We start from the raw sequence: 13,265 nt of genomic DNA on the forward strand, positions 1-13,265 counted from the left end.
CTCCATGTGAAAAAGGAAAGACAACAACTAGAAACATAAAAAGTACAAAAGGAAAAAGCTCATTGATAAAGGCAAATATACAGTAAAGGTAGTAAATCAACCACACACAAAGTTAGTAGGAAGGTTAAAAGACAAAAGTAGTAAAATTATCTATATTCACAATAAGCATTTAAGGGATACACAAAACAAACAGATGTAAAAGATGATGTCATAAACAGTAATCATGGGGGAAAGGAAGTAAAAACACAGGGTTGTTAAAATTCATTTGAAATTAAGAAATCAGAAATTGGAAATAATCATATATATATTGAGAGATTCCTATATATAAATCTCATGGTAACCTCAAACCAAAAACCTATTATAGACACACACACAAAGAGAAAAGAATCCAAACATGACACTAAAGATTGTCATCAAATCACAAAAGAAGAAAGGGGAAAAAGACCTACAAATCCAAAACAATTAACAAAATGGCAATAAGAACATACTAATCAATAATCACACTAAATGTAAACAGAATAAATGCCCCAATCAAAAGACACAGACTGACTGAATGGATACAAAAACTATATATATGGCTACAAGAGACTCACTTCAGATCTAAGACATACAACAGACTGAAAATGAGGGGATGTAAAAAGGTATTCCATGTAAAATGGAAAGCAAAAGAAAGCTGGGGTAACAATACTTATATCAAAAATAAATAGACTTAGAGATTATAACAAGAAAGAAAGAAGGGCATTAAATAATGATAAAGGGATCAATCCAAGAAGGTAAAACAATTGTAAATATATATGCACCCAACATAGGAGCACCTAAATACATAAAGCAAATATTAATAAACATAAAGAGAGAAATTGGCAGTAACACAATAACAGTAGGGGACTTTAACATCCCACTCATATAAATGGACAGATGATCCAGACAGAAAATCAATACGGAAACACTGACTTAGATTACTCATTAGACCACCACTACATTAGACCACATGGACTTGTTTCTACTCCCTCATGCTGCAGCATGAGTCCCAATAAAGCCTTGCCTCAATTTCTTGTCTGACCTCATCAATTTCTATTCATTAAAGAGTCCAAGGACCCTGGTCAGCAACAGTATCTCACAGAAAGGAGCCCATACACTCGTCTAGAGCCCCAGTTTTTTGACTGCTGCCCAGGACACCTCTAGTTTGCCCAGTTCTGGGGGCCAGCAGGGCTTACACTTGCAGTCACATGGGGCTGTACATATTTGCATCCTTTAAAAGCTATTAGCGGAGGGTCTCACTTCAAATCAGCCTGAATCTAGGAATGAGATCTCCCCTCTAAGACACTGGTCTAGGAACACCCTCAATAACTGAGAATTATTACAACTAAAATAGGCTGCTTGGACAACAACAAAGGTTTGAGAGACAACCCAGACCTAAGGCAGGGTTGAACGACAAGGTCACCTTACACAAGGCCATCCAAACAAAAATAACATTCAGAGATACAAACCACTATGTATAAAATAGATAAGCAACAAGGATACACTGTATAGTACAGGGAAATATAGCCATTGTTTTGTAATAACTTTAAATGGATTATGAGCTATAAAAATATTAAATCACTATGTTGTACATCTGAAACTAATACAATACTATAAATCAACTATACTTCAATTTTAAATAGACAGAAAAAACATTAATGAAACAGTGATAAGTAACACCTGAGAAAGGGTTCAAAGTAATGGTCATAATAATATGCTCACCAAACTAAGGAGAATGGAACACAGTAGGAACTTCAACAAAGAGAAAGAAAATGTAAGAAAAATCCAAGAAAAATCCAAACAGAAGTCACAGAGCTAACATCTCTAATTATTAGAGAAAGATAATCAAAACTACAATGAGGTATCACCTCACACTGGTCAGAATGGCCATCATTAAAAATATCTACAAATAACAAATTCTGGAGAGGGTGTGGAGAAAAGGGAATCCTCCTACACTGTTGGTGGGAATGCATACTGGTGCAGCCACTATGGAAAACAGTATGGAGGCTCCTTAAAAAACTAAGAATAGAGTTGCCATGTGATCCAGCAAAACACTCCTGGGTGCATATCCGGACAAAATTATAATTCAAAGAGATACATGCACCCCTATGTTCATAGCAGCACTATTCACAATAGCCAAGACATGGAAACAACCTAAATGTCCATCGACAGCTGAATGGATAAAGAAGATGTGGTACATATGCACAATGGAATATTACTCAGCCATAAAAAAGAATGAAATAATGCCATTTGCAACAACATGGATGGACCTAGAGATTATCACACTAAGTGAAGTCAGAAAGAGAAAGACATACCATATGATATCACTTATATGTGGAATCTAAAATGGGACATAAATGAACTTATCTACAAAACAGAAACAGACTCACAGACACAGAAAACAAACTTATGGTTACCAGAGGGGAAAGAGGGTAGGGGAGGGATAAATTATACAGAATGGATAAACCACAAGTTCCTAATTTATAGCCCAGGGAACTATATTCAATATCCTGTGATAAAATATAATGGAAAAGAATATGAAAAAGAATGTATGTGCGTGTGTGTGCGTGCGTGTGTGTGTGTGTATATATATATATCTACACACACACACGCACGCACGCACACACACATAACTGAATCACTGTGCTGTACAGCAGAAATTAACAAAACATTGTAAATCAACTACAGTAAGTCCCCTACATATGAACCTTCAAATTGCGAACTTTCAAAGATGTGAACATGCGTTTGCATGTCCAATCACGTAAGTTAGTCCACATGTCTGGTGTAAACTGTCATATGCGTGCATCCTCTACAAGTGGTTGTGCTTTTGTGTACTTTATTGTACAGTACTATACAGAGTACAGCAGTACAGTATCTTTATTTCAAGCCCAGGATGTCCGGAAGCAAGTGTAAAAGCAGTGGTGATGTAGCTGGTACTGCTAAGAAGCACCAAGCGATAATAATGGAAACAAAAGTGAAAATAATTGAGAGAGTGGAGCGACAAGAAGAAGAAGTACTGAAGAACTGAAGAGATTCACAATGCAGGAAATGGCAAGGGGATTTTCTTTATTTGAGGAAGCAATGTTAGTTTTTGAGGCATAGGACCTGAATGTAGAACAGTACACATGAAGATTGCAGCAGCCATTGAGAATGCAATCCAGAGCTACCATGTCATCTATGACAAGAAAAAAAGAGCTACTAACTAGACATCACTGGAACCGTTTTTCAAGAGGATAGGTAGACTTGAATCCAGCAAGCAACCAGAACCTGTGTCATCAACGTCAGGCGTGAGTGAAAATGCAGCTTGCCCTCCCTCTCCTATTTCTGATCCTTCAGCTCTACCATCTCCCACCTCCACTCCCTCCTCCAGTCTATAACTCTTTTTGCCTGTTCACTCGATGCCAGCTGTTGTACTGTTCTACTGTACTTTTCAAGGCACTGTACTATAAGATTAAAAATGTTTACTTTTGTGTTTGTTTTTTATGTATCACTTGTATGAAAAGTATTATAAACCTATTACAGTACAGTACTATATAGACAATTGTGTTAGTTGGGTACGTAGGCTAACTTTCCTGAACTTATGCCAACAAACTGGACTCATGAACATGCTTTTGGAACAGAACTCATTCGTATGTAAGGGACTTACTGTATACTTCAATAAAATAAATTAAAAAAATAAAAATTAAAAAATAGAAGCCAGAGAGCTAAAGAATACAATAACTTAACTGAAAAATACACTAGAGGGGTTCAAGAGCAGACTAGGTGAAGCAGCAGAAAGGATAAGAGAACTCAGACAGGGCACAGGAACCCACCTAATCAGAGCAGCAAAAATTTAAAAAAATTTTTTAAGTGAAGATAGCTTAAGGGACTAACAGGACAACATCAAGTGGACTAACAGTCACATTATAAGATTCCCAGAAGAAGGAGAGAAAAAAAGCAGAAAGCTTTTTTGAGGAAATAATGGGTACAAAACTTCCCTAAGCTGGGGAAAGAAACAGACATCCAGATCCAGGAAGGCCAGAGAATTCAAAATAAACCGGACTCAAAGAGATCCACACCAGGACACGTTATAATTAAAATGTCAAAAGTTAGGGACAAAGAGATAATTTTAAAAACAGCAAGAAAGAAAAAAAAAAAGCAACGGGGCACCTCCATTAAACAGTCAGCATATGGACTTCCCTGGCAGTCCAGTGGTTAAGACTCCACTCCGTGCTTCCACTGCAGGGGATACGGGTTTGATCCCTGGTCAGGGAACTAAGATCCCGCATGCTGCATGGTGTGGTCAAAAAATTAAAACAAACGAAAAAGAAAAAAAAAGGAGTCAGCATATTTTTCAGCAGAAACATCACAGGCCAGAATAGAGTGTTGTGATATACTCCAAGTGCTGAAAGAAAAAGATTCCCATCCAGTACTCTACCTGGCAACATCTTTGTTCAGAATTGAAATAGAGAGAGTTTTCCAGACAAGCAAAAGCCAAAGGAGCTCATCACCACTAAACAAGACTAACAAGAAATGTTTAGTGACTTCTTTAAGCTAAAAAGAAAGGGTGCTAATTAGTAACAAGAAAACATGTGAAAGTGTGAATCTCACTGGCAAAGGTAAATATATAGTGAACGTAGTGAATGCATCATTTATAAAGTTAGTGTGAAAGTCAGAAGTCAAAAGCAGTAAAAATAACTGCAACCACAATAACTAGTTAAGAAATACACAAGACAAAAAGATGTAAAATGTGACATCCAAAACATGAAACATGGCAGGGGGAGAGTAAAAATGTAGGGCTTTAGAATGTATTTAAACTGAAGTTGTTATCAACTTAAAATAGACTGTTATAAATATAACTTGTTACATGAAAGCCTCAAGGTAACCACCATGCAAAAACCTATAGTAGATACACAAAAGATGATAAGACATGAATCTAAGCATACCACTAAAGAAAGCAAACCACAAGGGAAGAGAGAAAGAGAAATAAGGCACAGACAGTGAAGGGATGGGAAAAGGATATTCCATGCAAGTGGAAACCAAAAGAAAGCTAGAGTAGCTATACTTCTATCAGACAAAATTTGAAACAGAAACCATAACAAGAGACAAAGAAGGGTATTACATAATGATAAAGGGGTCAACCCAACAAGAGGATGTAATATTATGCATGCAATATAGGAGCAACAAATATATAAACTATTAATTGACCTAAAGGGAGAAATATATAGCAATACAATAATAGTAGGGGACTTTAATACCCCACTTACATCAACGAATAGATCATTCAAACTGAAAATCAATAAGAAAGGATTGTCTTTAAATGACATATTAGATCAGATTAACTTAACAGATATATATAGAACATTCCATTCAAAAGAAACAGGATACAGATTCTTCTCAAGTGCACACAGAACATTCTCCAGGATAAATTACATGTTAGGCCACAAAACAAGTTTTAACAAATTTAGGATTAGAGTAAAATCATATTAAGTATCTTTTCCAACCACAATATTATGAAAATAGAAATAAATTACAAGAAGAAAACTGGAAAATTTACAAATATGTGAAGATGAAACAACATGCTACTGAACAACCAATGGGTCAAGAAGGAAATCAAAACCAAAATTAAAACAGTACCTTGAGACAAAAGAAAATGGATATACAACATACTGAAATATAGGGGATGCAATGAAAGCAGCTTTAAGAGAAAAGTTCATAGTAATAAATGCTTAACTCACAAATAAGAAAAATTTCAAATAAATAACATAAATTTACACTCTGAGAAAAAGAAGAACAAAGCCCAACTTTCGTAGAAGAAAGGAAATAACAAAGATCACATCGGAAATAATGAAATGGAGTCTAAAGAAATGACCAAAAAATAATCAATAAAACCAAGAGCTGGTTCTTTGAAAAGATAAACAAAAATGACAATTAGCTAGACTCACAAAGAAAAAAAGATAAAAGGCCCAAATAAATAAAATCAGAAATAAAAGAGGAAACATGACAACTGATATCACAGAGATACAAAGGATCCAAAGGGACTACTATGACAATTATACACCAATAGTATGGACAATCAAGAATAAATTCATAAATTCCTACAATATACAACCTTCTAAGACTGAATCATGAAGAAAGAAAAATTGAACAGTCTGATTACTACTATTAAGGATAATGAATCCATAATTTTATTTATTATCTCTGGAAATTGGCATTGTTAGGGATATTTATTCTTTCCTTGTTATTTTCTGAATATTTTAAATGTTCTACAGAGAATACATGCTGTTACAATAAATACATACAAGTAACAGTATAAAAAAGAAAATAGCCTTGTGGGTTCTTGCTACTAAGTTTAACCTCATATTCAATACATTTATAAAGCTAATGATCATTTTCCCTGGAACCTATCAGATTTTCCAGTGTTTGTTCACAATGATTTCTTCAAATCCAGATACTTTTACTGAAAGCAGAGAAACTGTCTACAGTAAAGATGCAGGAATAAAGATGCAGACATAGGGGATGGACTTGAGGACACAGGGAGGGGGAAAGGTAAGCTGAGACGAAATGAGAGAGTGGCATGGACATATATACACTACCAAATGTAAAACAGATAGCTAGTGGGAAGCAGCCGCATAGCACAGGGAGATCAGCTCGGTGCTTTGTGTCCACCTAGAGGGGTGGGATAGGGAGGGTGGGAGGGAGACGCAAGAGGGAGGAGATATTGGGATATATGTATGCACATAGTTGATTCACTTTGTTATACAGCAGAAACTAACACACCACTGTAAAGCATTATACTCCAATAAAGATGTTTAAGAAAATAAATACATAAAACTCCTTAAACAAAGGTCCAGGACCAGGACACTTCCCTGGTGAATTCCATCAAATATCCACAGAAGGATAAACACCAATCTTTCTCAAACTCGTCCAAACAACAGAAGAGGAGGAAATATTTCCAAACTCGTTTTACAAGACCAGCATTACTCTGATACCAAAACCAGACAAGGTCACCACAAGAGAAGAAAATTACAGACAAACAACCCTTAATAACATAGATGCAAAAATCCTCAACAAAATGTTAGCAAACTGATACAACAATCTATTAAAAGGATCATACATCACGAGCAAGAGGGATTTCTATCAGGGCTGCAGAAATGGTTCAATATCTACAAATCAATCAATGTGATATACCACATTAACAAAATGAAGAATAAATGTTGTATGATCATCTCAATAGCTGTAAAAGAAAAAAACATTTCACAAAATTCAACATTTATTTATGACAAAAACTCTCAACAAAGTGGGTATAGAGGAAACGTACTCAACAAAAAATAGGCCATGTATAACAAACTCACAGATAATGTAATACTCAAAGATGAAAAGCTGAAACCAATTCCTCTAAGATCAGGAAGAAGAAAAGGATGCCCACTCCTGCCACTTTTAGCAAACATATTATTGGAAGTCCTAGTCACAGCAATTTGGCAAAATAATAATAATAAAAGGCATCTACATTGGAAAGGAGAAAATAAATCTGTCACTGTTTGCAGATGACATGATAGAGAAAACCCTAAAGACTACCAAAAAACTGTTAGAAATATAAAGTTGCAGGATACAAAACTGATTAACAAAAATCTATTGCATTCCTATACAATAAAAATGAACTATCCAAAAGAGAACTTAAGAAAACAATGCCACCTACAATTGCATCAAAAAGAATAAAATAGCTAGGAATAAATTTAACAAAGGAAGTGAAAGACCTGTACACTGAAAACTATATGTCCTTGATGGCACAAGACACAAATAAGTGGAAAGATATTCCATGCTCATGGATTGGAAGAATTAATATTGTTAAAATGTCCATAATACTGGAAACAATCATCAGGTTTGAGGCATTCCTTATCAAATTTCGAATGGCATATTCACAGAAATAGAACAAACAATCCTGAAATTTGTATGGAACCATAAAAGATCCTGAATAGTCAAAGCAATCTTGAGAAAGAAGAACAAAGCTGGAGGCATCATGTGCCCTGACTTCAAACGATATTACGAAGCTATGGAAATCAAAACAGTATGATATGGGGGAAAAAACAGACATCGATCAATGGAACAGAGTAGAGAGCCCAGAAATAAACCCACACATATATGGTCAATCAATTTATGATGAAGGAGCCAAGAATATACAACGGAGAAAGGACAGTCTCTTTGATGAATGGTGTTGGAAAACTGGAAAACCACATGCAAAGAATGAAACTGGACCACTTTCTTACACCATACAAAAAAATTAACTCCAAACGAATTAAAGACTTGAATGTAAGACATGAAATTATAAAACATCTAAAAGAAACATAGATGATAAGTTCCTTGACACAGGTCTTATTGAATTTGGGGGGTTTGACACCAAAAGCAAGACATCAAAAGCAAAAATAAACAAGTGGAACTACATCAAACGAAAAAGCTTCTGCAGAGCAAAGGAAACCATCAACATAATGAAATGGCAACCTACTAAATGGGAGAAAATCATATATCTAATAAAGGGTTAATATCCAAAATACATAAAGAACTCATAAAACTCAATTGCAAAAAAAAAATAGTATCAATCTGAGTAAAAAATGAGCAGATGATCTGAACAGACATTTTTCCAAAGAAGACATACATATGGCCAATAGGTACATGAAAAGATGTTCAAAATCACTAATCAACAGGGAAATGCAAATCCAAACCACAATGAGACATCACCTCACACCTGTCAGAATTGCTATTGGCATAAAGACAAGAAATAACCAAGTGTTGGTGAGAATAGGTAAAAGGAAACCCTTGTGCACTGTTGGTGGGAATGTAAATTGGTGCAGCCACTATGGAAAAGAGTATGGAGTTTCCTCAGAAAAACTAAAAATACAACTACCAGATGATCCAGGAAATATCCACTTCTGGATATTTTTCCAAAGTAAATGACAACACTAACTGGAGAAGATATATGCAGTCCCATGTTTAATGCAGCATTATTTACATTAGCCAAGGTATGGGAACAGCCTATGTGTCCACTGTTGGGTGAACAGATAAAGAAAATATTATATATATATATACACACACACATACATAAGTGCATGCACACACGCACACGCGCACACATACACAGTAAAGTATTATTCAGCCATGAAAAACAATGAAACCTTGCCATTTGTGACAACATGGATGGACCTTGAGAGGATTATGCTAAGTCAAATAAGTCAGACAGGGAAAAACAAATACCATATGACCTCACTTACATGTGGAATCTAACACAAAATAAAACAAAAACTAAGCGCATAGATACAGAGAACAGATTGGTAGTTGCCAGAGGCAGGAACTGGGGGTGAGGGGGGTGGCTGGGCAAAATGGGTGAAGGGAGTCAAAAGGTACAAACTTCCACTTATAAAATAAACAAGTCTAGGGGATGTAATGTACAGCATAGTGACGACAGTTAATAATACTACACTGAATATTTGAAAGTTGCTAACAGAGTAAATGTTGAAAGTTCTCATTACAAGAAAAAAAGTTTTGTAATTATGTATAGTGATACATGTTACCTAGACTTGTGGTGATCGAGTCACAATATATGTAAATACTGAATCATCATATTGTATACCTGAAAATAATATAATGTATGTCAATTATACCTCAATAAAAAATTTTTAAAGATAAAACATTATTTTATATCTGACAAGTCTGTATTGGATCAACTGTCCTGAACAAAAAAGGAAACATCTGGATTACCAAAAACCCACAAAAATCAATACACAGTTAATTTATAGATTCAAATTCCAGATAATAATGAACTGATATAACCAAAAAGCAAAAGGCAAAATTCCAAGCAAAAGATAGTACATAGAAAAAATTTTAAAATAATATACAGGGCTTCCCTGGTGGCGCAGTGGTTGAGAGTCCGCCTGCCGATGCAGGGGACACGGGTTCGTGCCCAGGTCCGGGAAGATCCCACATGCCGCGGAGCGGCTGGGCCCGTGAGCCATGGCTGCTGGGCCTGCGCATCCAGAGCCTGTTGCTCTGCAACGGGAGAGGCCACAACAGTGAGAGGCCCGCGTACCGCAAAATAATAATAATAATAATAATAATATACAAGTGAAGTAAATAATAATATAAAAGGTTAAACTTCTCACAACACTTATTACTGTTTTGGTTATTTCCTTACCTGTGGATGTTTAATTTTATCATTTTCTTTTTGTCCACCTGAATCTGCCACTAGTGTTTTTCTTGTGTCTTTCTCCAATGGTATATATTTTGAATCTTCACCTTTAACTTTTATTTTATCAATACCCATTTCTGCTGTTGTCTTGGTCTTTCCCTCACTTTTAAGTAACTCCATTTCTTGATTTTGGAAATAGGCAAGTTGCTCCTTAGCTCTTTCAGCTTCCTGTTTTTAAAAAAGTAACTTTGTCAAGCATTATTTCTATGACATTTTCCTGCCAACATGACAACTTTCAGGAATCTTCATATATTCATGGCCACACTGGTTCTTAATTTTATTTTTACAGAGTTAGAGGAAACTAAGTTAAACCACTGGTATAATCCATAGTTTAACAGATCCAAATTAAAATTAAAAACTATGAAGAAATCTCTTCTACTTAAAGGGCTATTTTCATATGCAAGAGGTTCTACTGGCCACTGTTTTTTAAGGCTCTAATTATAATACAGGTACAATAAAAGTTAATAAAATGCATACATTATACATAGAATGTACCCAAGATAATTAAGATCTGTAATGTCAAATAATAAAAGAAAATGTGAAAAGTAATTTATTTCTTCTAAAATAAATTTTTTAATGTCACTTTTAATATTAACAAAAGTTATTTGTATGAAAGAAAGAAAAAAGTTCACAGTCTCACCACAAACAGAAAGCTCACTGTTAACATGTTGATATATACTCTTTTTAAGTATTTCTAATTATAGCTAGTGCATATGTGTATATGTATTTTTAAACTTTTATCTAGATTGGATCATACTATACATAGAGGCATAATATGCTCTTTTCATTAAATAACGTCATAAGGTATGTTTTCATGATGATAAATATACATCCAAATCAGAATAGCTAACAGAAATATATTTTAATAATATACCTTAATTAATTTAGCAAATTTCTTATCAGTGGAATTTTGGTAATTTTTAAAAAATTGCTATTAAAATTTTTCTATTCTACATACTTGTACAAAATCTTTGTACATTTTTTCTTTTTTACAATAAATTTTTAGAAGTGGAATGGTTCACTGTAAAGACTATGTCTTTCCAAGACTTTTGTTATGTATTTTCTTCCAGAAAAGTATCAATCCATACTGACAATAGAAGTATGTGAAAGACTGCTCATTGCAGCATAAATCCACAAATATTGGTTATTTCTGTGCCTTAAATTTTTAACAAAATGGTAGGTAAAAAATATGTATCCCTCTGCTATTTTAAAATGCATTTATTTGATAACTAGTAAGGATGAATATATTTGTATGCATTTATTGACCATGTGTGTTTCTCAATTATGACTTGCCTATTTGTGTCCTTTGTCTATTTAGGAGGAAGAATATCCATATTTCCTGTAGATTTGTAAAAGATCTTGATATAAAACATTTTGTAAAGATTTTCCATTTACCTTTATATCTCATGAATTTTTTAACCATAAAAAGTTTTATTTTATATATAGCCAAATATATTAACATATTCCTTTATGGTATAATGCTTAGGAAGCCTTGTTCTAGCCAAGACATGTAACTGTTACTCAGTGTTTCTTCCAATATATTAATAGTTCATTTATTACTTTTGGATCTTAAACCAATCTGCAACTTATTTTAGTGTATTACATTAACTAGAAACCCAACAATGTTTTCACAGTAGTTTACTTTTGTGACTATTTTATCCTTCTATGAAAAAATTTTAATAACTAAAACTATAAACTATAAAATTACTATATTCATTTGAATCTGTTTCTGGACTTTTCATTCAGTACCAAATCCAGAACCACACTGCTTTAGTTATTGTGTTTTTATATTTTATATTGATTTTTGGATGAGCAAATCCTCCTTAATTGTTCTTCTGTGAAATCACCAGTTTCTTATCTCAATATATCCTATAATAATTATGCTAATTTCAAAAAAACCCATTTGTATCTAGAAATAAATTGCTTTAAGCTTGTATATCAATTTTCTTTCTAGCTTACTGTTTTGGAAAGAATACATACTAAATTTTATTAATATATTTCCATTGCATAAAATGAGAATACTTTAAACCTGGCAAAATAATACTATACACCTATTAGTTTACAAAGTTAAAATTATTCATTTCAAAAGTTGTTTATAGATATTTTCTTCCCTTGTTAACAATTTCAAAGGAACATGATATCTTTTTACCTGTAAAGCTTGTTTCAGTTGTTCCCGAAGAACTCTGTTCTCAATTTTCAGAGCATGTGCTACTTCCTAGGATGTAATATGGGGGGAAAGTATTCATTGGTATTTTTGTTTTTATTAATTTATTATCATAATTATTACCTTTCTAAAGTGCATAGATAGCCAAGATGATGATTTGAGCATAAACATTTACTGCACACTTCTCAGGCAGAATGGTGGATAACTTCTGTAGCTATAGCTTCCTATTGATTTTCCATAGGAAAAGTGACCTTGAATCTACGAAATTATAACTACAGTAAACATTTCATTACTCCTTTTCTCAAGGCCTGAAATATTTAAATACAAATATTTCAAATTTTAAGAAAAGAAGCAACTCTACTCTTAAAACAAAAGAAATATAGTTCTGATTTTGTGAGAACGAGTAGATTCTACTATGCATGGAAAGTCTCAAGAATTCTCCATCAGATGGAAGACAGTTTGAGGAACCATATCTAAAATCCCCAGTTTCTTTCTTTCCTTTTTTTTTGATGATAGCCATTCGGACTGGTGTGAGATGATATCTCATTGTAGTTTTGATGCATTTCTCTAATAATTAGCGATGTTGAACATCTTTTCATGTGTCTCTTGGCCATCTGTATGCCTTCTTTGGAGAAATGTCTATTTAGGTTTTCTGCGCATTTTTTGATTGGGTTGTTTGTTTTGATGATATTAAGCCGCATGAGCTGTTTGTAAATTATGGAGATTAATCACTTGTCACATCATTTGCAAAAAAAAAAAGTGATACAAATGAACTTATTTACAAAACAGAAACAGGCTCACAGACTTAGAGAACGAACTTATGGTTACTATGAGGGAAGGGTGGGTGGAAGGGATAGTTAGGGA

General features: G+C 34.0%; 1 protein-coding gene across 27 annotated transcripts in view; it reads right to left on the reverse strand.

Annotated features, from left to right (window-relative positions):
- CCDC7 (coiled-coil domain containing 7) overlaps positions 1-13,265 on the reverse strand; it is a 331,505-nt gene that overhangs the window by 220,573 nt on the left and 97,667 nt on the right. For all 27 annotated transcript variants that reach the window (XM_067702677.1, XM_067702668.1, XM_067702526.1 and 24 more), the window contains 2 exons: positions 12,387-12,452; positions 10,184-10,405 (listed from right to left, as the gene is read on the reverse strand). In XM_067702677.1, the coding sequence (XP_067558778.1) occupies positions 10,184-10,405; positions 12,387-12,452 (288 nt within the window). The remainder of the gene's footprint in view (positions 1-10,183; positions 10,406-12,386; positions 12,453-13,265) is intronic.

The sequence above is a fragment of the Pseudorca crassidens genome, chromosome 1, assembly GCF_039906515.1.
Source record: "Pseudorca crassidens isolate mPseCra1 chromosome 1, mPseCra1.hap1, whole genome shotgun sequence".
Taxonomy (NCBI): domain Eukaryota; kingdom Metazoa; phylum Chordata; class Mammalia; order Artiodactyla; family Delphinidae; genus Pseudorca; species Pseudorca crassidens.